The sequence below is a fragment of the Colias croceus genome, chromosome 24, assembly GCF_905220415.1.
Source record: "Colias croceus chromosome 24, ilColCroc2.1".
NCBI classification, from domain to species: domain Eukaryota; kingdom Metazoa; phylum Arthropoda; class Insecta; order Lepidoptera; family Pieridae; genus Colias; species Colias croceus.
The window spans coordinates 3,426,093-3,452,661 of record NC_059560.1 but is presented as its reverse complement, the minus strand read 5'-3'; the positions used below and the strand labels follow the sequence as shown (position 1 = coordinate 3,452,661).

The 26,569-nt window shown below is 31.8% G+C and overlaps 2 protein-coding genes across 2 annotated transcripts; one reads left to right on the top strand and one right to left on the bottom strand.

Annotated features, from left to right (window-relative positions):
- Nucleotides 1–7,253: 7,253 nt before the first annotated feature.
- On the bottom strand, nucleotides 7,254–8,642 carry LOC123702625 (mpv17-like protein 2). Its single transcript, XM_045650386.1, has 2 exons — nucleotides 8,311–8,642; nucleotides 7,254–7,514 (listed from the first exon to the last, which is right to left on the bottom strand). The coding sequence occupies exons 1-2, from the start codon at nucleotides 8,590–8,592 to the stop codon at nucleotides 7,254–7,256; spliced, it is 543 nt and encodes a 180-aa protein (XP_045506342.1). The 5' UTR covers nucleotides 8,593–8,642.
- Nucleotides 8,643–14,985: 6,343 nt separating this feature from the next.
- On the top strand, nucleotides 14,986–16,612 carry LOC123702782 (homeobox protein DLX-3-like). Its single transcript, XM_045650576.1, has 2 exons — nucleotides 14,986–15,640; nucleotides 15,930–16,612. Exons 1-2 carry the CDS (start codon nucleotides 15,037–15,039, stop codon nucleotides 16,472–16,474), a joined length of 1,149 nt encoding a protein of 382 aa, XP_045506532.1. The 5' UTR covers nucleotides 14,986–15,036; the 3' UTR covers nucleotides 16,475–16,612.
- Nucleotides 16,613–26,569: the final 9,957 nt, after the last annotated feature.

Genomic DNA, 26,569 nt, shown 5'->3' with positions numbered 1-26,569 from the left:
AGTCGATAAAATTGTAGAATGAGCATGCAATTGTAGACAGAATACGCTAGACATAAAGTTGATTTTCGTATATAGGTCGCCACGCGTTTAATAAGGCGTTGTATGCATGAAGCAAACACACAAAATGCACTGTTAGTGCACCACGCTTCTGTACAAGCTTAATAGTGGGCTACATTAAAAGGGAAATGGCTTTCTTTTCATCTTGCATTTGACAAATCAACTTGACAGAATAAACTTTAACCCTCTACACTAATAGATAAAAGTATGAGTGGATACTAATTATACAGATATTCTTAACTCAACTTACCGGTATTTATTACATAGGTATATGTATGTTAAAGCTATAACTTTCCATATCGCATAATAATTTTAACCGTAATATGTTTGCTGTGAAACCAAATTTAGTCGTTAGCAATTTGTTGTCTTATACTTGAAAGTAGCAAAAAGCCGCCTCCACACTAACCAACTGCAATCGTCATCGTGTGGCCTGAAATAATAGGCTCGCACTGGGAGGTATTGAGACATCAGCCGGTATTAACTGCTTCGTGATTCCCGCGCCTGCGCTCGTTAGATCGCGTGCACGTTCTATCGGTGTTCCATTTTTGAAAATTGACGAAATAGAGCCACAGACTATATGGAGGATATATATTTTATGCAGGCGCAGATTGTAAAAAATGGGATTTGGCTTTTTGAATTTGTAAATGTTTATATGTGAGAGCTTTAATTTTGTTTTAGTGATTAACACATATTACGTTAACATACTGGATAATCTAAATGAATTTATAAAATCAAAGTTTTGTAATCTCAATGTTCATTGGAATATTTAATATACATACCTATCTACAATACGCCTAAAATTGTTACATATTTAATTATTGTTATATCTGCCTACATGGTATTACATTTGACTAACTCTAGCTTCATGCATGATGCATCTATTCAAGCTCTCCAGATAATGACATTCAAGTCAATTTCACACTAAAATAAGTTGTCCAAACACCGTACATTATCATGTAACGCGACCAAAAGATCTTCATTAATTAACGATCACACGGCCCGCTAAACTATTCAAGAGCCATTAAGCCGCTAAAAGCCACTAATCGGCTTGTTTCCGCTACCCTCAGTAATTATCGGCTGCGGCTTTTTATACTCTGTGCTTTTTTTATTCGATTTATTTTGACAAGGAGGTTGAGGTTACATGGTGCTATATTGGTTCAAAATTTGGCAGGTCTAGGAAAAAATAGATGACTGAAAAATTCGTTTTATGTAAACGTAGATAAACTACGTAATTTTAGGCTCAGGTAATACACCGCCCTGTAGTAAGAATAATGAATTAATTACAAGTTACAACGACATAATATTATAAACTAGTCAGAAATATGACTAAGAAACACCTCCAGGACTGATTACATTATTTCTAAATTTTAACAAATCTCTACCAAAACCATGGTTGTCAAATTTAACTACACTCACAAAACATATTTCATATTCCTGAAAAACAAACTAGCGCCATGTAAGCCCACCCTAAACACCTATTAAAAAGCGTCAACAGCATTAGTTGCTGAAAATAGTCTTCCGTTAACAAAAAGTGGCGCCATCTAACGCTAAAAGCTGTGAAATATATAACTTCCTTAACATTAGTGTTACATCCCTTTGTCACTTAATATATTAATTTACTAATAAATAATAATAACTATATTATGCAAGACTCTGAAATGGGCTTTGCCGTTTCAGAGGAGAATGGTAACTAACATTGTGACGCTATGTATCTAGGTTATATACTAATATTATAAAGCTGAAGAGTTTATTGTCTGAACGCGCTAATCTCAGGAACTACTGGTCCGATTTAATAAATTATTTCGGTGTTAGATAGCCCATTTATCGAGGAACGATATAGGCTATAATATAGGTATTATCATCTCGCTAAGACCAACAGGAGCGGAGCACTACGGGTAAAACCACGGAGCACAGCTAGTATACTGTATACATATATTATAGAGAAGATTACATGTAAACATATTATTGTCTGTAATGCAATATGTGGCAATATACTGCTCTACAAAAATATGTAAAATTTGATAAATGTATGACAATATTTATTGTTCATGAGTAGTGACTATGCTAATCAATCCATAAATTCGCTAAGCAAAATAACAAAAACACAAAGCTAAAAATAATTAAAACTTCAAAAACTTAAACAGGATCCCATTTACAATTTGCCAAAAGCAATCATAATAATTTTATTTTTAATTATAACTTACGTCAACCTCTGCTCAGGCGATTAACAAAAAATGTTGATTTACCATTGTACTTCAATAAGCTTTTAGTCCCTTGTAATAAGGTTCAAAATTGTTTCACATTGAACTAAATAATTGACCCATTTCTAGTTAGGAAACAAAAGAAAAAAAATGTTTCCAATGAAAATATTTGGCAGGTAATAAACCGGGAACCGCCCATGGAACTTAATTATACGGAGATGTCTTCTTAGATAATAAATAGGGCTTCCTATTTCAGTTATTTATATTGAGAAAGATTTTTTTCTGTAGCCTTTTAACTATTGTAAACCTTAATTTGTAATTAATGATCATTTTCTTAATTACTGCAATAAATATTAAAATAGTTTGGAAAATCCAAAAGTGCACGCCTCATAATCTCATCCTTTACAATAAAATTGATTATTTATAAAGAGTACACTATAAATATAAAAAAAAAATAAAGAATATATATACTTAGATATACTAAAATTATGGAGAACAGTCGATATTTTTTTTGTTTATTTAATAACAATTAAACCACATCGAATCAGACCCTGAAAAATGAAAGGGTTCTATTCCTGAGCATACTCAAGCGTAAGAGAAAAAAAAAATACTCGATTAGTAAAGTATTTCGGTCGCTATCGTGTTAACAAGAAAATCCTCCGCACATACAGACACACGGACGTCCAAGACAGAACTTTTTTAAACTGTTTTTTAACTAGTTTAAATAACAAAAATGACATCAAAAATATCATGAATGTTAAAAATAGTGTTTTTTCTTAATATGTGTGTGTATGTATTAAGATAATAAGTAAAATGTATGATACATAAAGACATTTTAAGTTTGAAAAATCAGATGTTTTGCGCGAAGTGACAGTAGTACCCACCTCAACGCTTCGCTTATGAGGCGTGCAACAGGTATGTCTATCTACCACCTACCTACAATAACTAAAAGTAAAATATTAAAGAGCCTTTTATTAGTATAGGAAAACACAGAAATATCTGCTAAATAATATCCTACACTTCCTCTTTCCATAAAACATTACCTACAATAATTAAAAGAAAATATTATCTTAAACTATCTAAGCAAACCTTATAATAATTAATAATGTGATATACATAAATGATAAAAACATTGAACGTATTAAATACGTTATAATGACTAAATTATGTCCATTGTCCAATAATTTCAAAGTCTAACAATGACTATAATATTATATTCTGATAATAATTAATTATGTACACTTTACAATATCATAAAAGTTGAAAATAATGTTAATCAGATTATTATACAAACAAACATAATATTATATTCTAGGAAGAGATTGTTCGTTGAGACAGTCCAATTGGTTCCGTAGAAAAATAAATTAAAAAAAGTTTTGAAAGAGTTTAAATATTATAATTTATTGAGCAAAATATTATGTAGATATTCTTTTTACGATTAAAATGCTATTTTCTAGTTTATCTTACTGCATTGAAAAGATGTGTACCAATATAAAAAGAAATTGAATCGATTCTAAATAATAAAATAAATAAATCGCGAATCCATTCGTAACTCTCAAATACATCACCAATTTACATGAACAGCCTAACTTTCTCAATACACAGCTCAATCCATGAAATTATATGTTCAGTATTGCATTATCAGTATAAAAAGAAGACGTACTTACTACAACACATTTTAATAACCACAAATCTAACTTCGCAATTCACCGACCCCTAATTACGAAGCTGGTCGTAAACCATCAAAACTGCTTCATTCGCAACAACCAATGTACGCAATTATTCCATCCAGAAGCAATTATTGTCAATTCAATGTTTATAACCACTTAATTTGATTGTCCGTTTTATCGGCCATTTTTATATTCGCAATCTCTTTGATTTGATTGCTTCTTAATTTTATATCTGAGATTTACAACAACAGAATTGGTTTACTAATTTTGATATGATTTTCAATTTTATTGTAAGTTTTTAAATTTAAAGTTTATCACATTAATTATGCTCATCATGCCACAGTTTATTTAACTCTTACAAGACCAAAAGTTTAACAAAATCAATAATTAGAAATTATTTGCATATATTGCAGGTGATTCAATAACTCTTGTATCAAAAACAAGGTTATATTTTTATTTATCTTCTTTTGCACTACTTAACAAGCTCTTTTTAATCCTAATCCATTTCATTCATTCATTTAAATTCTCTTTTATATTTAGTTTACTACAAGTCTACAAACCAAAAGCACGATTAACCTTTACCCATTGAAAATAGAGATTTTAACCATTATATAGATAGTTCCCATATTCCCAGAAACACAAAAAACATGCACCCGAAAACGATTTCTTACACTAATTATAAAATGTCAGAATTAAATCAATTACAATAGAGACGGTAGAAATTCGGCGTTCTTTGCTGAACAATAAATAATGTGACACAGCAGGTGAGGATAGGTCCCTTGTGACAAAAAACTTAACTTTATGTCTTTTGATTTGGTTATCGCTTAACAAAATAAAGTTCTGTAGAGTGGCGTAAAATAGTCGCATGTGATAATTATATAGAGCTTTTTTATTTCATACTAGCTTTCCGCCCGCGGATTCGCTAGCGTTTTCAAAGAAAAACCCGCATAGTTCCCGTTCCCGTGCGATTTCCGGGATAAAACCTATCATAACCATTTTATAAAATTATCGAGATATTTTCATGAAGTGAGCTAATCTACGATATAGCCACGACATGTACATAATATTATAATTGGATATAATAAAGCTGTCAGCGATAAGGCCGCCCTCTGTACATTGTTAATTAAGTTATTATGTGTTTTAAATTGTCCTATATGGTGTACAATAAAGAATTTTTAATTAATTCATTCATTCAATAAAGTTAAAGTGAATTGTGTAGAGCTACAGAAGATAGTCGGCTCATAGAATCAATCTAAGCGTTTCCAAAGAGTCGCAGTGCTAGTTGTCTAATAATAATAATTAATGATAATAATAGATGATAATATTACCAATAAAAAAAATAAAAAAACTCAAGCAATATACCCACTTATATTACATAAAGCGTATTACGTTATAATTACTCTTATGTTTCATATTAAATGCTAAAACAAAGTACCAATTTTTCAAGTAAATGCATTAACAGCTCTGTATAATTCCCAAGTAGGTACGGGTCAAGTTTACGCATTTTTTTAGCGACTTTTTATACCGGAGCGATGCGAGATCATTAAAAGAGACCCGTTTCGGCACTTTTGTGGGCCAAACGAATAAATTCGGACGGTAGCGACCAACATATTATCATACTAATTAATCGGTTGGGTTTCATGGGCGAATTTTAAACGTATTTCACGTTGATATCTTTATAAAGTTTCTAAATAATGGCCGAATTAGCTGGCCCCTATTTTGCTTTATTGGTGGTGGTATTTTTTAATAATGCTTTTAGTGTTGTAAAAGCAAAATGTAATAAATGTGTGTGTATTATTTTACCACACATACATAGTTAATATACCTACCTGATATAGCTACAAAACTAAACTCTAGAACTGTGGAAATAAGTATGAAACTAGTAAATAACTACTGCCTAATTACTTGCCCAATGATTTCATCTCATCATCTTCCGATCTCTCAGCTCACTCATGTTAACGAATCCAGATAAACATGTTTGTTTGCCACTTATTTTATCAACACGAAACAACGCGAACGCTACAAGAAATGTGTTCATTTGACAGCGCACTTTACTAAAGAGCTTGGTTGTGATCCAATAATATCTATACTATCTATACTAATATTATAAAGCTGAAGAGTTTGTTTGTTTGTTTGAACGAGCTAATCTCGGGAACTACTGGTCTGATTTGAAAAATTCTTTCGGTGTTAGATAGCTCATTTATCGAGGAAGGCTATAGGGTATATATCATCACGCTACGACCAACAGGAGTGGAGCCACGGGGGTGAAACCGCGCGGAGCAGCTAGTACTTCATATTACTGGATTATCTTCTACGACTTTATATTTTCCAGAATATTTCATAAATTTGTTCACCTAGTAGTTAAATCGAAACATTCTTAACATGATATAAATTTTCACTTTTATTATATTAGTAAAATAATATAGTACACTATACGGAAAGCCTAATCGCGACTATTTCTCAAATATCTTCACCAGCAACATTTCAAAATTACTCCAAACAACCCTACTAAATCAAAAATACCTTAAAGACTCCAATTTCATACTAAATAATCCATAACACATTATTTAAGCGATGACAATACAAGATTAATGATGCCAATAAAATCCTGCTCCTTCATAAAAATGCATTCGGGTTATTAATTCATTTTTTATATTTTTATGGATAGAAGACATTCCAGCGATTAAGGATACGTTTTTATACATTTTTGTATCATTTGCCACACTCGATGATTTTATGTTAAACTGAATGCTTTAAGAATGTGATATTCTTTTTTCACTTACCTTATAAAATAGGTGTAGTTTGTAAATATAATTTGTCTTAGAGTAGAGCATGTCTTTGAATAACTTGTCTTAGAGTAGAGCTTGTCTTTGAATAACTTGTCTTAGATTAGAGCTTGTCTTTGAATCAACTAGTAAGTATTAAGTATTAATATATAAGATTTATTGGATTTGGAATAATGTATAAAACTACCATTTTAAAAACGTATTCTAATTGCCCGTATTTGACAGTTTACGTGACATTTTAATATTATCGTGTAATACTTTATTGGACGGATAAGTTTTATCCAAGCATTGAAAAATCGGCCCTTAGTAGCCTTCGAATGCTTTATAAATGAGCATTTTTAGAAGAAGAAATAATTCATTCCACCACGCATGTTCTAATCCCGCCTCGCGATCGAATATTTGTAAAAAAATCTCAGATATTATTAGGTATGTAAGTACATGAATGTGGAATAATAATAGTGTAAGTACCTTATAAGTAAGAAGACAAAACAAATAAGTCAGAAAAATACATAAAATTTAATACAATTTCACATCACAGTTCACTTTTCAGTCTCCAACGCTTTCATATGCGCCAAATAAATAGTCCACACAAAACTAGCGGCGCTAACGAAAACGATGCGGTTCTTCTCTGACACAAAGTAGAAGTTAATTGTCTGCGCTGTCGGCCAAAATATGACGCCAATCTTGTATGTCGGCCAGAATTTTTCTCTCACTTCGTTGATACAGGATTTCAGAGGCTTTTGTTCGAGCAAACTCATGCCGAAAAAGAAGTATGCCATTGCCGCTGGGGAGTATGATACCTGAAGATTAAAATGAATAAAGTATTTTTTAGGAAACTACATGTCAAGAATTAAATTTCTATTCCCTGAGAACTCCACATTTTTTACGGTGCATTTACATCAAACATAGAGCTAGAGCAAGAGCATTATTTCGTGTTGTTTTAGTGTAAACGAAAACTCGTATTCAGTGTTGTTCAGTATTAGATAATTGCATAGAATCTTTTCGGACACACTAAGAACAACGAAAGCTCTACGCCTGTTTACAGTAAAAGAATTGACATAGTGGGGTTAGAATGAGCATTCGCTCGTTTTATATACGTATAAATGCACCGTACCTACCTACATATATTTCGCTCTTTAAATGTTCTATTTATATTTATTTATATACTTAAATTGAAAATTACAATTCAGTAAATTTAGTTCATAATTTATTTAAAGAAAAAAGAAAAGAAAAAAAAAAGAAAAGAAACATTTATTTATCAAGGACAGCACAACACACACACATAAACCATAAAGAACCGTAAAAGATAAATAAGAAAGCACCACGACAAGAAAATAGCAACAATAACACTTAAATTAATAACATAAAAAAGCACGTAGAGAAAATAAAATTGATAATCAGTATTTTTTTATTAAGGTGTGTCATACGACCCTGACAAAAAGGAGACAGCTCAGCATTTAGGCATGGAAACAATATTTCCGTTATAACTATTTTACTTTATAGCCATTGCCATAGCCCACATGCATTGTAATAGCAACAACCATAGCATTACTCTATCATCATATAAGCAAATAAGCAACTCTTATACTAAAATACCTGTTCAATAACAGCTCTTTTAATCGCCGTAAACAGCGTTTTCCGTTTAAAATATCGGCTCGAAAACTTCAACCAACCATAAAACACAGGGGCCATACAGAATGTGCCAAAGAAGCTGTATCTAGCTGCTCTATTCCAATCAGCATTTTGTATGGTTGTACCGTTCGCTATATAGTCCTGGGCGATGCTACAAGTTGGCCATATTATCGCATATGACACCATGCCACGGATTAAAGGGAATTGTACAGGAAGACTTAGAACCTTTGTTATTATGCTACTCATTTTTCTGATAGTAATTTTGACGGTGAGATATGAAACTTTGATGTAATGACTACGTCATGAATGATGGTTGAGAGGACTTTGATTTGGTATTGACAATTGATTGAATGCTTAAATGTAGCCCTATAAGATTAAAGATAAATTTGCCAAGGCCAGGGTATGTTTTTGTGGTTTTTACGTTAAAATATATAAGCTTTTTGGTTAAAATACTTAAAGGTTTCAAGTGGGTTTCAACTCTACCGAAAACATAGAGCCGTATTGATTTTTATATATTACTAGCGGTCCGCCCCGGCTTCGCCCGTGGTACATTTTTACGTTTTCTCTCCATAAGAACCATCCTCGTACTTCAAGAAATGTAATAAAAAAAGAATTAACGAAATCGGTTCAGTTGTTCTCGAGTTATGCGCTTACCAACACATTTTGCGATTCATTTTTATATTATAGAAGGTTATATTATACTATTTAAAAATTTGCGGCAAAAACCGAATTTCTATTTTCTACACATAAAACTTTCTGATGGATGAATTTGTGAAAATATTTGTAACCTCTTAATAATAATTAAATAGATGACTATTACTAGTGATTTCATAGAGATATCAATTATAGAGACCAAACATTCTGCCTTTAACCAAACCATCAGAGTAAGTATTTATAAAATTACACAAATCACGTCACAATTATATTTACTAATCGTTCCCAAAGATCTGAGCAGTGACCACCCATCGAGACAAACGATTAGAACAATCGAATTATTCGATTATTTCACTCGAGTGAATCGATTCAGCGCGGTGATCGTCTTTGCGATAGATGCAGTGATTCGGCAAAAATGACGCGCGTGCGGCCGCGGCACATGATTAGTCAATTAATTAATTAATCAGATATTATTGTATAAATATTTGAAATTTTAACTGCTCTTGGGTTGATTGGAATTATTTTGTGGTTAATGGTAATTTATAATAAACAAGTAATTAAAATTATTTATTTATTATAAATAGATATTTGAAATTTTAATCGTTCTTGAATTGATTGGCATTATAGTATTTTGATTGTTTGTCATGTACCACGTCATTAAAATTAATTGTTTATTAGGTAATGTAGGTACATATTATTATTAAGATGAAACTTTTATTACATCGTCTCAAGACTCAAACTTTTTGGTCTGTGTAGCGCATGTCGCGTGACTCACGATACGTACGATAATTATCGTACAAATACGATAATAATTTTTAGTTAAAAGTCTGAAAAAAAGTTTCACTTTTACCGTGGTTTCATAAAACCAAACAACATTTTATTATTATTTATTATACTGTGTTAATACTTCTCTTCAAATCTTAACAACACGAAAATTTAAAAGTACCACACACAAACTCGGTCTGTATAATATTCTACACTGTATCTGACAAAGTTAATTTCTTTGAGAATTATTATTGTCTTGAAGATCAAAATCTAAAATAGCGCCATCTATCGAAGTATAACGAAGACAATTTTAATGTTTGGTTATAGCGCCATCTAGTATGTTTACTCGTGATTACGATAAAGTGACATCTATCAAAATTTAAGTAAAAGTCACAATCAAGTTCTACTAAATATTTCTACTACTCATCACTAGAGGACGCATTTTATTTAAAAAAAAACAATTTGATTGTCATAATGTCGTCGAACGAGTCGAGTCGCGAAAACAGCTGTGTTGTGGATGCAAAATTCTTAATAAATTTACTAATGAAAAATCAAAGTTACACACTAACATAATTTTCTTAACATTTTGTAAATCGGTATCCTATTTGTTACTAGATGGCGCTACTCTTGTGTGCGATCGCATAATTTTATCTTTGTTGATTGAGTAGTGATTCTTCTTTGATCAACATTTATATATTATAATAATAATAAAAACATATTGAAAGAGAGAAATAATATAGATATGAATTTTATAATAATTGAAAAACTTTATTTTATTTCCATTCTTATCTTTACTATAATTAAGTAGGTACCTATTGTTTCTCCCAAATGAGTAATGACACATTACAATTTACTTACTTAGGTTAACTTTCGTTGAGCGAATTATCATAATAATATTTAGAAATTCAAAGGTTTCAGAAGCAGTACGCAAATTTTATGAACACGATTGCTATGTGTTCTGTAACATTTAAAAGCTAAAAATCGTTGTCAATCTTATTCTTTTTCGAAAACATTTTTTTAAATTAGCTTTCAGCCCCTATAACAAATTATAATTACAACCACCATTAAAACCCATACTTATTGTAAAGTAGAACATAAAAATGTATTTTTATTACACCGTTTGACACAAACGACTTAAAAAATTTGACATTTCAACCAACAGGCCGTTATGTTGACAAGTAAGGTTTTAACGATGTGCTAAATACTTCAGTGTTATATTTTATTGTAAACCAGAATTTTGAAGTTTTTTGGCTACGGTGCGACCAATAGAAGGGTTATGATGCATAATTTAGGCATTAGGTATGCGGCAGTACCTGATCTAAATCACACATAGATGATGATCTATATGTGATTATCATCTATGTGTGATAACGATATTATCAGATCACACATATCATTTACTTTGCATAAAGTCAAAGTTTAAAAAAAATCACCGGTGTAAACTATAAAACAAAGTCGCTTTACGAAACAGATTTTGATGGTTTTTTTTTTAATAGATAGAGTGATTCAAGAGAAAGGTTTAAGTACTTGTATAATTTGTTAAGTTTTGGACAACGTGGGCGAAGCGGTCGGAAAGCTATAGTTGAAAATTTTCGAACAAAATATACCTACGTTTTCACTCAATACTAGCAGTCCGCCCCGGCTTCGCCCGTGGTACATTTTTACGTTATCTCTCCATAAGAACCATCCTCGTACCTACTTCAAGGAATATAATAAAAAAAGAATTAACGGAATCGGTTCTGCCGCTCTCAAGTTATGCGCTTACCAACACATTTTGGGATTCAATTTTATATTATAGATCCCACCACATACGAGAGTCCTAAATTCCAAAAACTAAGCGAAATAACATAAAACCACAGGACACAAGAAAAAATTAAACGGAAGCTCCATTGTTTTTTGTCCGCAGAGAAATGTCCAATTTTATTGTGCTGTAAAATTTAAGATTGACAGATTTTATGGTTAAATGTGTTAATAATAAAAAATTTCGTATGTTCAAATAAATATTTTAAGGATTGTCTTATTAATTCTGAAAAGAAAACCAACTGAAATCCTAGCCGTTACCTACATATCTAACTAGGTACTGCTTAAGCATTTTTGTAATAGGTATAAGTAGGTATTGCTTTTTTCATTTATATAAGAAGATACTATACCTAGGTACCTACCTATACTTACTTTTTCATTTTTAGCACATTTAAAGTTATTTATAATAAATAAACCGACGTGTGGCACTCGGGGACTGCCGCGGTTAAGCTATTGCAATTTGCATGCTATGCCTTCAAGCCACACCTCCGCCCGTCGGAGTGGGGAGCGTGAGGTTTTTTCGTTACGGAATTTCTCGATTCAGTCCCCGCGCGCAATAGCTTAAAAATCAATATTGTTAATTATTATAATAAGGTCATTGTAGTTATTTCACACATATAAACAATTTTGACTGAAATTGAAAGGCCCCCTTGACTGAAAGCGGAGAAACCTCTCGAAGTAATTGCATTATGCTGTCTATTATTAGTCTGTGATGCTGTCTTTAGGCAGCGTTGTCACTCTCTTTAATACTGGCTCTAACTGTACAAATAGAGGATTTATAAAATTTCTATTATACTAGGTTAGTCAGGAATATAATAGCATTGATAATGTAATATTATCTTAGTATTAAGTTTTATCGGCGTTTTCTAAGATTCGCTTAGATTGGATTTTGTTACAATTTATTTACTAATTAATTGACTAAGGCTTCTTTTTCAAATTTAATATACCTAGGTATATAAATAAATAAAAAATAAATAAAGGTCTCGTGATATATGCATGGCATACTACGGCATATTTTACAATCTGGTTTTATGTAAAAATGAAAATGTGTAGTCACGAAAATTCGAAAATTTTCCATGGCGTATGGGGGTATACCTAGAGTTGGTTATAGAATATATATATTTGTTATGCTAATTAAAGTGAAGATTTATCATAACACTTTTGTGGGGAAAATTAATAAATTATTAACAGACATAGTAATTATTACAAAAAATTCGATCACAAGGCGGGACTCGAACCCGCATCCTTTCTCGCCAATCCGGGGCGGATGCCTAACCAAATTTACCAACGCCACTCGTGACCGTGAAATTTATATTTATAAAGCATTTGAATGCAGTAAAAGTTAAAACCAAAAATATCAAATTCAGGCATAGTAATTGTTTTAATTTCACTCTTTGTAGGTAGATACCGCAAGTAGGTACCTACGCTAGTCTTTTACTCATGTGCATCATCATCATCATCATCAATATTACAATCCTGTATTATTACTAAGTCCATAATAAAACAAACATCACCTTTGTAACACCGACACAGGAATATTGCGACGATGTGTTGAAATTTTATAAACATAGGCGTCATCGACGTCTCTCAATTACCGCTTCAATAAATAAACTATAAGAAATGTGTGGTTATTTCTCGTTAATAGTATTAAAAATTATGAAGTGCTAGAAAGGAATTCTGGATATTTTGATGAAAGAAAGATGATGAAATAAATTTGAATGTAATTAGGTACTTATAGGTAACTAGCTTTCCACCCGCGGCATCGCCCGCGCAGAAGAAAGAAAACCCCGCATAGTTCCCGTTCCCGTGGGATTTCCGGGATAAAACCTATCCTATATCCTTTCTCGGGTATCAAAATATCTCTATACCAAATTTCATGCAAATTGGTTCAGTAGTATAGGCGTGATTAACAGACAGACAGACAGAGTTACTTTCGCATTTATAATATTAGTATAGATTAGTATCATGGATTAGTCTTATTTTTAAAGTACCTAGGTATTGAAAATTCACGTATTTTCACAACTACTTTGTCGAAAAATCTGATGAAACCTTTTTTATTTGATTGGAGAAATGGTTACTAAATGTAAATAGTAAATACTAAGTAGCTTGTAAGTAGGTAACTACATATTTCTCCAATATATAATAAGTAATAACTAGCTGCGCTCCGCGGTTTCACCCGCGTGGCTCCGCTTCTGTTGGTCTTAGCGTGATGCATTCCTAGATAAATGGGCTATCCAACACCGAAAGAGTTTTTCAAATCGGACCAGTAATTCTTGAGATTAGCGCGTTCAACAAACAAACAAACAAACTTTTCAGCTTTATAATAATATCTTATATATAAAATTCTCGTGTCACAATGTTAGTAGTCTGCATACTCCTCCGAAACGGCTGGACCGATTCTCATGAAATTTTCTGTTATATATAAAATTCTCGTGTCACAATGTTAGTCTGCATACTCCTCCGAAACGGCTGGACCGAATCTCATGACATTTTCTGTGCACATCGGGTAAGTCTGAGAATCAGCCAACATCTATTTTTCATATGTACCACGGGCGAAGCCGGGGCGGACCGCTAGTATTAGTATAGATTTAATATGCTCTACCGTACGCTCTAGCTGCGAGAGCGTACGGTATAGAGCTTATTCTCGTAGCTAAATTAATTTTCTCGTAGCTAAATTAATTTTCTCGTAGCTAAATTAATTTTCTCGTGGCTAAATTAATTTTCTCGTAGCTAAATTAATTTTCTCGTAGCTAAATTAATTTTTATATAAAGTTATAAAGTATGAAACAAAAACTTCATCGTTACATTTTATAGATTAATGACATAAATTATAAATTTGGTTACTAATTTAGTAAGTACTCAGGTACCTAACAAGAGTTCCTTAGAAACAGTTTAATATTACCTAGGTAACCTACCTACAATAATGCTTTTAGTATAGAAAAGAAATAATTTTGTTTACATCATCATAAAATTATAGGTACGTTACTAATTTTATACAAATTATTGATAAAATAAATTCTATAATTAATCGTTTTACCAAATTTTGATTGTAATAAAATGAGAAATAAGAAATCCTAAAATACCTATCAAATATCAATAATAATATTAACATGAAAATATACTTATTTTCACATTAATTATATCGTTCCTACTTATACCCAAAAAAAATCAAATACGACAAATCACCAACGCGTTAATTAATAAATCTCCGAACAATTAACAAAATAAACGAGACGCGAAGTTCACAGGCAAATGATATCATCCATTTATTTACATTTCAACCAGCCCTACACAGACAGAGACACACATACTCAAAAGCACATGTCAAACAAGGACAGAAAACACCCCATGACCACGCCCACAAACCAGCAGGCATCGGATTGGTTTCGAATCACAATCACATTGACCATCAGTCTCCCACTGCATGTGCTCAAAACCACAACACAATTAAAGTGAAATGAAAGTGTGAAAATGAATTACGAACAACACAACGAAGTATCGACCTCATACAACAACAACAACCTGAAGCACAACTTTAACGAGTGCAAAAATGACTTCTTCTACCCGGAGTGTGATAAGAAGGACGACAAATACTTTCGCCCGAAAATCGAGGATGCCCAAATGAATTCGTGTTTGAGCACACCGTTCTCCGTCAAAGATATCCTGAACATAAACCAGACGTCGTATTATGAACAGAATGACGTTTGGAAACGGGATAGGGAGCAGAGAGGGCAAGACTACGAAAGATTATACCATCAGAGCAGTTATTGTACCGAATATTTCAACCAAATGTACCCAGCGCATGCTAATGTTGAGTATTGGAACCCCGAATACCATGAAAACAAAGCGGACGAATATTATAATAATTATAATTACTGTCAGAATGTTTATCCTAATCAGGAACAGTATCAAATGCATGTACAAATGCCGCCTAAATTAGATAATATGGATGTGATACCACCTGTTAATCCTGGAGCTAAACTTGATAAAGAAGTGTCCATTCCGGGCATTGGTTTGCCACCGGCGTATTTACATAATGTGGAACCAAAGTTCTCGGCTATGTCTAGGAAAACGAGTAAGTACTTTATTCCTTCTCATGTAACTATCACGAAAAAAGCCCTGTATAATTTGTATTCTATCGTTTACATATTTTATTAAGACAACCTTTTTCAATCACAAGTTTGTTTATGTTCCTAAACGACTAAAATAAATTTTTATTATTGAAAAAATAAATTAATTAATATGCTGTTTTTTATCACGAGTTACAATAATTAAATTACATGGCTCTATCATCTTTCAAGTCAAATATCATTTTGTGTTATCCTCAAAATATTTGTCTAAATCATACTTATTTCTATCAACAGAGACGCCATGCCCGAAAGAAAAAACCAGAGACAAATCAACAAAGAGAAAACCACGCATTCTGTTCTCTCAAACTCAAGTACACGACTTGGAAGTGAGATTCAAAGCCCAAAGATACTTGACAGCACCCGAAAGGGAACAGCTAGCAAAGAAACTAAACCTAACTCCAACGCAAGTGAAGATTTGGTTCCAAAACCGACGGTATAAGAGCAAAAGAATAAAATCACCTGAAGTAACAACATCTACAGACGCTAAACCAAGCAAAAGCTTCGGTAGAAAACTCTTTAAACCAGAAAATAGAGACAAGGTCGGTATGCATAATTACGAAGGTTTTAAGCCTGACATGTCAAACGAACTAAATCCAGGCATATACTTCGATGATAGTGTAAACTACGTAGAGAACGAAAAATACTACGGTAATCGTTTACATATAGACGAGACGGTTGGAAGTACTTCGAATTTCTATGTACCAGATGCTATACCTAAAGAAGATATTTATAAAGAAACAGAAATTAAAAAGTACTTCCCAATCAACTATGTTTGTTAATTACGTGTTAAGACTGACTGATAGCCAAAGATAATTATTTTGTTACATTTTTTGTTACGTATTTGCAAGTGCAATTGATATTTTGTATTAGATTAAGTATAGGAATGTGCCATTTTGTAAATAAATATGAAAGACTGAGGTTCTTGTTTTATTGAATGTTGCGTTATTATAATAAAATATCTATACTTTTTAATATTATAAAGCTGAAGAGTTTGTTTGTTTGAACCGCTAATCTCAGGAACTAATGGTCCGATTTAAAAATTCTTTCGTTGTTAGATAGCCCATTTATCGAGGAAGGCTATAATATCATCACGCTACGCGCGTCTCGGTGTGAGCTGACCCTTAGACCAACAGGAGCGGGGCGGGTAATTAGCTTATTTATTGATTTATTGCAATAACAATAGCATATCTTTGATGATTAAAATATTGAATAGAGTAATAAAATTGTAGGTATTTTTTTCTACATTCGTGTAGAGACTAAACATAAAGACTAAAAATATAATATATGAAAGCTTTAAGTTTTTTAATGTTTAAAAATACTAAATACTAATGTTTTTAGCAAAATGTTTACACTTTCAGAACCGGGACGAACAGCTTATAAAATATTAAATGTAATAATTTAAGAATTATGTAAGTCTATTTAGATATAAATATGTAAACGGAGTTCTCCGAATCGGTGGTAAATGTTAAAAATACTTACCTATGTAATGACGATTCGAAAGTGCTACTAAATAGTAGTCTAATTGAATAAATGAATGTTTGAGTTTGAGTTTGAGTTTAAAAATTAGTAAACATTAAAATGTTAATATATCTCTACCTGTTGCTCTATAATCTATATAATAAGCGACCCTGAAAAACCTATACATATCAAATATAATATGTATAGGTTTTGGACAATATATTGTCAACAACAGGAAGCTACATACCTAATACAAAACATAGTCGCTTTCTCTGTCCCTGTGTCCTGTGTATGCAGCTTAAATCTTTAAAACTATGCTACGTTATAATAAAAATTAAATTAAGTACTTTTTATAAAGATGGAAGTTAGAATTTGCAGTACTACTTTGGAAGTGTTATTGAACTTCATGTCGACTTCCATTTTCTTTGAAAATACAGGATTTGGGTTTTTACGATTTATTATTGGAAAATATGTAGTGGAATTTTAAGAAAATAATGTATTATGTAGAGACCAACGTATATTTTTTTATGAATGAATGAATTTATTTACCTATCAGAACAAATATTTTCTGAAATCAATACATCCCCTTTAAAAATAAAACAAACATACAGAAAGCAACCAATTGAATACCTTAATAATACCTACTGTAATAAATGTTCTATATAAACAATAAACATATCTAAATATTTTCAGCACAATATGAAACTAATAAATATTTTACTTGATTCATGCCAGTCGCTGTTTCACCCGGATTCTAGTGCACCTAAAACAAAAACAAAATAATTCTACCTAGGCTATTTAATTAACAAGAAAAGCCTATGAGCCTAATAATTTTTGAAATCTGTCGATGTTAGGTTGAGGTCGTTTTCTGTCACTCTGTGCCTGAGTCGTAAAACAAACGAGCAAACAACAATCATAACATTACTCTTTCCAATATTAATTGGAAAATAAATTAGTATTCAAATTAATTTATTAAAATTAAAATAAAATTACACGCTCATTACAAACAACCTGTTAAAAACTCCCGCCCATAAAAATACAGACAAAGCTATTACTTAATATTCGATACAGATAAAAAATAATACATTTACCGCAATATTTCAACTTTTTTTTCAGTTCAATTTGTAGAGAAAGTTTTTATCTATATTGCTACCATACCACACTGATCTGGGGTTGGTCTTGGCAAACGGGCGTTTTCAATAAAATTTAAATCAGTAACTAAATTATGAAAAAAGTGAAGGCAATGCGTTAAAATTGCAGTTTTGCTTAGCAGAGCTTTAGGTAGATAACATTAAATTTAACAATTAAAAAGTACAAAGTGTTGAATTAGTGATTGTGAAAGGTGATTCAGTATAAGAATCATCATCCAAACATCGCCATTTTTATATCAACGATGTGAATGATAATGTGTTTTTTTATTGAATTTTAAAGGTAATTTAATTATTTAATGCCAACATATCAAACAAATAAAATAAACCATTTAACAGCCTTATAACATTGCCATGGCTATAAATATTATATCATGATGAAACATAGCTAAAAACGCAGCGTTCAAAACGTCGCGTTTCAAACGCCCGTCTACCCATACACACCCTCATCTCCATATATGCGCCGGCGCCAAGCAGATAAGACATTGATACCAACACGTGTCTGCACTGGGAACTGAACCTGTGGCCTATGGGAATTCAAACCACCTGTTTTTAAAAGCTTTGAGGTAAGCGTGCGCGTTGTATGGAAATGGGTCTTAAACTTTTTTGTTATTGTTAATTTAGTGGCATTTAAATTTTTATTATAGGTATTTAAACTTATTAATTGCAAATAAATAAGTGCCATTTTATCGTGTGAAGGACTGATTAAAACATGTTAGAATAAGTCGTAAAACATAAACGATAAGGGACAATCAATTTCGGCTACAAATAACAAAATAACAAATAACAAACCCTTGTAATCACTAAATTACAGATGATAATAACTAATAAGCGAAAGAATAATGCTTAAATGGGCGTAAAGCCATTTTGAAGATAATACATAAATTAAATAACAAGCAAATAACAAGCTCTATGATTGGAAAGCTGCAACGATTTGCGCTACGTAGCTGTAGCGTCGCATGAAAAGCTACAACTCGAACTCATGAAAGGTTTTCCACTACTATTCTACCTGTGTCTATATAAGTATTGAGTATATTATGTAGTTTTACTAACACTAGAATAAGTACTACTAACAATATATGGGCAATGCTGCCTGATATAAAAAAGATAATAAAAAAAATAAAAAAATAATAATATATCCTTTATAATATCAGCTTGAATTTTTCCATAAACAATTGCTTATTTTTCATTATAGACTAACTATCCGTATGGAACTATTTTTATATTCCGCAACATGTATGTTTCATAATTATTAGTATCTACTTACTAATATTATAAAGCTGACGAGTTTGTTTGTCTGTTTGAACATAGGTGCTCAAATCTTGATCTCAGGAACTACTGGTCTGATTTGAAAAATTCTTTCGGTGTTAGATATAGGCTATATATCATCACGCATAGACCAACAGGAGCGGATCTACGCGGTTGAAACCGCGGAGCGAAGCTCGTTTGGGAATAAATCAAATTCCATTTCTGATTCTTGAGCGACATATCTACGAGCATCTTTGTATTATGTGCCCGTACAAACTTTTTAAATCAGGCTAAGAATGTAACTGCGGAACTGAGCTAGCAAATAGTTTGTATGTTTGTACGACTCGTACTGGAATAATAAGAATAATTACATAGTTCCGTATGATAAATGCGCGCACGTGGATGTTTGATGTATTAATATCGTGGGGCTTTTAAGGTTATCGCTTGGGAAAGGTGATCTGGCCCGATAGACCGACACGCCGACCGGTACACTCAGATGCGTGGATGTTGGCTATTATATTAATAAATAATAAAAATTATTTTCAGTCAGCAGTTTACGAAGTACTAGCTGTGCCCCGAGGTTTAACCTGCGTTGTGCCCCTATTAGCGCGAGCGTGATGATAGCCTACTTATATTTTGACCCGATCTGTTTGTAATATTCATGCAAAATTTGAAAATCCATGCAGTACTTTTTGGGTTTAGCTCGGATATACGTACAGTCAAACAGACGAACAGACAATTCTAAAAATGTTCGATATTGACTGCAAATCACGCAATTAAAAAAAATATATTCAGTATACAGTTTTGACTTTCCTTTCAATGTTAGGTATTACATTATGTACCCATAGATCGATTGCTAATATAGTAAGTTAGCTACTATATTGCATAATACATCAAAAAGGCCTTTTTCTCTATAAAATAAGTACTTAGTACAGCTATAATGAAGTGTACAATTGTCACGTAAGGAGTTTGGTTTTTGCTTTAAGTCTTGCTGCGTTAACGCGGTTACGCCAACAGAAGAGGTCAAATCTCATTAATTAATTATGAATGTTATTTTGCCTGAAATTATTTTGTGATGGCAGAAACACACGTATTTTTAATACTTCAACGTTCAATATTATGTTGTGCTTTTTGGCTTTTTATCATTTGAATATTATTAATTCATGAGGTAAATTATTAATTTAAAGACATTGAAACGCGCGAAATTGATGGAATCCCAAATTAATTTTTAACCATAAAATAATAAAGTATCTTTGCGTCTGAGTGTACACCATTACTAAGCCCCCGTACACTGCAGGCTCGTTAGCTTTTATTTGGACGCTGGACTCCTGTTCCAGCTTCATTACACTTGTGGCCCTTCTTATTGTACAACAGAAATATATTATACTGATTCAATTAATATCAACTGTTGACAAACGGGCGATGAAGTTGTTCTAAAAGCCATATTAAGTATATAAGTTTCTCGTGCTTAAATAAGTATGTGGATGTATTAAAATTATTTTGCGAAACGATGCTTTATAAAAAGTACAGGAAACTTTGTATTTTATAATTCAATATAATATCGAAAAAAATACGTAAATTCGACATACCTCTCCATTTATCACAATGATTTGGAATACATTAAAACCAACGTAGAATTAACATTAATTTTGATGTTATGCATTTATATTTTTTTTTTGTGTTATACTAGGTACTAGGGCTACTGAACTTGTATGTCGCGTAAGCGATCATCATGCCTATGAAATTTTGCTACGATAGAGCCTGACAAATACCTACTTCCGTTTCCCGCCTTTATAAGATAATAGAGGATAATGAAATGCTTGTCACATGGATTAAAGGAATGGACTGGGAAGGATAACAAAAATAATGTGCATTCAGTTGTATCATAAATACCTAATTTATTTTTTAATTATTTCTCCAAGTGTTCCCACAATTTTGTCCAGCAGTGTACACGTCGTTTCTCAGCGTTATCAGTGTTTTGTACATGTGCACAGTTTAATGTTCCCATTCTGTTTTATTCAATTAATTGCTGACGATGATCTGAGCTCGTGGAATTATATGATTAGTTGTAGTTGTTGCTCACGATACCGGGAATACAGAATCATTTCCTCAATAAAATCACATTATAATGTTGATTTTTTAATGGATAGAGTATATAGATAACTACATAGTATAAAACAAAGTCGCTTTCTCTGTCCCTATGTGCCTTTGTATGCTTAAATCTTTAAAACTGCGCAACGAATTTTGATGCAGATTGTCTTAATAGACAGAGTGATTCAAGAGGATTTTTAATTTATTAGGTATTAGATAAAGCGGGCGAAGCCGCGGGCGGAAAGCTAGTTCATATATAAAATTAAAAAGGTGGGTTCGTTTTGCTAGAGTTTTCCGCAGTTGCTACGCTTTATATCGTCAGTATCTTCTTTTATAAAAGAAGAAACAAATATGTACTTACTGTGAAAATTAGACCTTTCTTTCAGGACGTGGATTACAAAATGGTATATTAACTTGTAAGTAATGGAAATTAAAAATCTACTATTACCTCACCACCACAGACTATAGTATTTGTTATCTATCTGCCACAGATTATTATATTATAGTTACTACGTCTATTTCTATTAACGTGAATGTCTTAAAAATGGGATGCTGATTTTACTTTTCTATTAAAATAATTAAATAAATCCTTCATTCAAATTCATTAATTTCTATGTCACAATAAAAATATTAAGCTTTTAATTCCCAACACATTCTTTTTAAAACAAGCTCCAAATCGAATAGTTTTTCTAAATAGAGCTATTATTTTTTTGCATTTGGCGCCGACGCCTGCGCAACCGCGTGTGACCGCGTGGAAGCAATAACTCAATTGTGAATTTTACGCCAAATCCGTCAATGACCATGTTTTTATGTGACATTTGAACCTTTTTGGAATAAATTTGGCTAGTGTTGGTCAATAGGATTTTTTGCTAGAATTTTGGTACAAATATTTTTATTTAACTATATAAGTATACTTAGTTTGATTATAAAAAATGTTTACGAAGAATATGTATTGATACCCTATCTCTATCTTGTTTTGAAGGCGTAATTTTTATTTCGATTTTTATAATAAAATTGTGAATATGAGAAATAAAAGTTTGAAACATTTTAAACAAATCAAAAATGAAAAATAACGGCAATTAAATATATTGGTAGGTAACAATCATCCTAATTAACGTCAGAAATAAAAATATTTTCAGTAATGTTAATATTCTTGTATTTCAAAGGAAATATAAGAATACTAGCTTTCCGCCCGCAGCTTCGCCCGCGTTTTCAAAGAAAACCCGCATAGTTCCCGTTCCCGTGGGATTTCCGTTATAAAACCTATCCTGTGTCCTTTCTCGGGTATCAGAATATCTCTATACCATGCAAATTGGTTCAGTAGTTAAGGCGTAATTGAGTAACAGACAGACAGACAGAGTTACTTTCGCATTTATAATATTAAGTATGGATTAAAGGCTAAAGAGCCTGTCAATTAACTAATATTATTTTTCATTGGGTTGTACTTATTATCTTCATTCTTAGCATCATAAATATTTCATTTCCCATTATTATATACAACTAACATCACAATTACATCCCCATTACTAACTAAGTACCTACACAATACCATAACCTCTCTATACCTACCATACAAAATCATGTAATTTTTTACCCCACACCACTTAGAGTGCAAGGGGCGGCGTATTGACTTGCCAATATAATTTATTAGCGTCTAGGCGCCACGGTTCATGATTTTTTGCATCCTCACAGATAGTGTGACCCCAGATTTGTCAGTGTGTTGATAATTTTAACCTTTTTTAAGAGGTTAAGTTGAGACGGGAAAAAATTGCGTAACATGGTCGGAGGTTGACCGGGCTGTAAGGTATTTGTAGTAAGAATGTAGATGTTAATTTAAACTAGAAAAAAGTTTAAAAGAAGTAAATACTGAAACAATAATTAGAAATTCTTTTACTAGTTTAATGTCTTCATTAGAAAATAGAAACCGTATTTTCTTCTAGAGGCGGCGACCGGAAAATAAAATTATTGTCTCTACATTTTTTGTTTTTATTTTAGACTAGCTTACCGCTCGCGCCTTCGCCCGCTTTGTCTAAAACCTGATAAATTATATACTAAAACCTTTCTCTTGAATCACTCTATAGTCTATCTATTAAAAAAAACGCATCAACGTCCGTTGCGTAGTTTTAACTTTTAAGGATTTAAGCATATAAAGGGACATAGGGACAGAGAAAGCAAATTTGTTTTATACTATGTAGTGAAGGTGAACTCGTAGAATACTGAAAAAGCTATGCTATTAGAAAATACCTGTGGGTAATTGTATTTTCTCAAAATCTACATTTACCCGAGTGAAACCGAAGTTTCAGCATTCAAATTCAAACTCAAACATTTATTTATTCAATTACACTTTTCTAGAAGCACTTTTGAATCGTCATTACCTACATATTTTCATCATTTACCACCTATATTCGGATAGCAGTATCTATGGAGAAGAACCGGCAAGAAACTGCATAGTTGCTCTTTTAAATCATGTCAGTCGCAGTATTACAATTTAATTTTACAGAATACATATTATGTAACTGCATAAATCATACTCGTATTTAATATTCTCAACAGCTCTACAATTACTATGTCGGCTAAGATTCTGTTTCAATTTATAACTTTCTTTTATAACAATGACTTTTCGCAAAGTTTTTTGATCAACTAAAGTAACTACTTAAGTACTTACTACTACTATACGGCTAACAAGGAGGGTTAAGATTTAATTATTGATACGTACATACTACGTACTTTCCTTAAGCTACATAAATATGATAACCAGAATACCTACCTACTTGCCACCCTTCCAAAAGAAGACAACTTGAATAAAATAATATTTGTATTTATATTTAATACAATTATTAAAACGTCATAAAACGTTGAGTAAAATATGTATTACAATCCATGATAGCGACTTTGCAGATACAAACACCGAGACCATGAACAATTTCTCAAAATAACAAGTCAATTAAACTAAAATATTAGAAATATCTACACAATATGAATCTGTTGTATTTCAAATACACAGAATAAAGATATCGTAAGCTCGCATTTCATTTCACACAGATTGCTGCGATTAAGCGAAGAATGAAAAATACGGGACGTTAATACGATTCAAAACGTAGCGTTAAATTTAATTCAGCTTAACTTCGTGTTAAAAATTGTAAACTGTAAGAATACAGTGATTTTCAGTTCCTTTTTTATGTTGAAGCTTTGACATTCATAAAATCTCATTGATTAGTTATTAAATATTTAAATCAAGAAAAGCCAATACCTATTGGAACAGAGAACGATTATTTGTATTTAATTGTCTCGAGTATTAGTGAAGCAACAATTTTGAACAGCAGCTTGCAAAGAGTAACTAATCAAAAACAAATTATACGCAATTATAAAGCTACCTATATTTTGCAATTCAAAGTATTGTTGACCCTTCACACGTTGGAAGTTTTCGGATAGCTTCCCACGACACACACACGAAAAGTCTATTTTCACGGCCACTGTTCGCGTTTATTTTCCCAATTACATTATCTGTATTTCATTCCCAAACAGTTCGCATCAAGTGGCCGACGACGCATATGACGTCGATGCAATAATATGACGTCATACATTCGTCATCGCACGCAATTTGTAAACCAATAAAATGTTATGTGCCGTTTATTTGTTTTAAATTGAAAATAATAAATTATGTTTGTTGTTGTGAAAGTAGTGGTGTATTATTAAAATGTGAATGAAAATGAACGGAGCTTTAACGTTTAGCTCAAAATTTTGGGTTCATTTATTAGTGGAAAATCTACTATTCCGTAAAACTCAAATTCAACTATTTATTTAGAACTCTTCTAGAAGCACTTTTGAATCGTCATAAATCGTGCTCTACATAACCAAGAGCAAAAAAAATCTTCTCTATACATACACTGGTTGATTTTTGGAATAAAGTGATTGTAAGAAATTAGAATTAAACCTGGGACTTCAACTACATATTTTCATTACTAATTTCATCATAGTCGGTTAAAATGTACCTTAGAGACGCAACCATTTTTTTCCATATATATTATTAGTGAGGACTTTTCTTCGTTTCAATAATCTCCTAAATATAAATGCAATAAAACGAAATTCTAATTTAACCAATACAAGTCATATTGAAAACGAATATCTTCCTCAAACATTGAAATCAATGTAAACGAGACAAGGGGTTGATTGTAGTATCAGTTTCACCGGGGTTAGCCGCTAACACGTGGTTAATGTTAGTTTATAATAAGAGAATAATATTATGTAGATTCAATTTCTTGTTTTTACATTCGGAGCTAAAAGAATTTTAAACGATTTAAAGGTAGTAGTAGTAGGTAGTAGTAGTAGTTGTATACGTAGTATATTATTATTAGTCTGTGGTAGTAGTATATTCTATAATATTTTAAAGAAGTTTTTAATTTGTGTGAAGGGCATATCGCTTTGGCTATAGTTTCATGTTCGTATATCGTTCAACTTTCAAATATTTAGGACCTGAAAAATTTTAATATCATGGCCCGTAAATTTTTTTTTATCCAATGTTAATAATCCATCATCAGCCATCTAGTGGCAAATAGATGAAGTAACTTTATTTTTTTATGTGTGTCCAGTTAATTATTTAACGTATTAAAATAATTTAAATTTACATTATGATATTATCTACAATTATTACTTATAAATATTAATAAAGGTTTTACTTTTAAATTTTATACTATCTAGAAACGAACCAGCAATATAAACTTATATATTTCACTGCCATGTAGCGTGCAGTAGCAAAACTACGTTTATGATTTCCATTTACAAAGTTTTTAGTACAGCGCCCTCTATGATCGAACGGGAAAACTTAATTTTAAATTCGAAATGAAGATGGCGTGTCACCGTGACTAAGACATTTTCTAAAGAATTTCTAACTTTTCATACAGTTTGCAAAATATTTTTTTCTTATTAGCA

What these genes read in the sequence shown, in the direction of transcription:
- LOC123702625 (XM_045650386.1), bottom strand. Translation starts at nt 8,592, where the DNA reads ATGAGTAGCATAATAACAAAGGTTCTAAGTCTTCCTGTACAATTCCCT. An exon ending in AAAGAGCTGTTATTGAACAG is followed by an intron (nt 7,515 to 8,310) that starts GTATTTTAGTAT and finishes TTTAATCTTCAG; the next exon opens with GTATCATACTCCCCAGCGGC.
- LOC123702782 (XM_045650576.1), top strand. Translation starts at nt 15,037, where the DNA reads ATGAATTACGAACAACACAACGAAGTATCGACCTCATACAACAACAAC. An exon ending in GGCTATGTCTAGGAAAACGA is followed by an intron (nt 15,641 to 15,929) that starts GTAAGTACTTTA and finishes TTCTATCAACAG; the next exon opens with AGACGCCATGCCCGAAAGAA.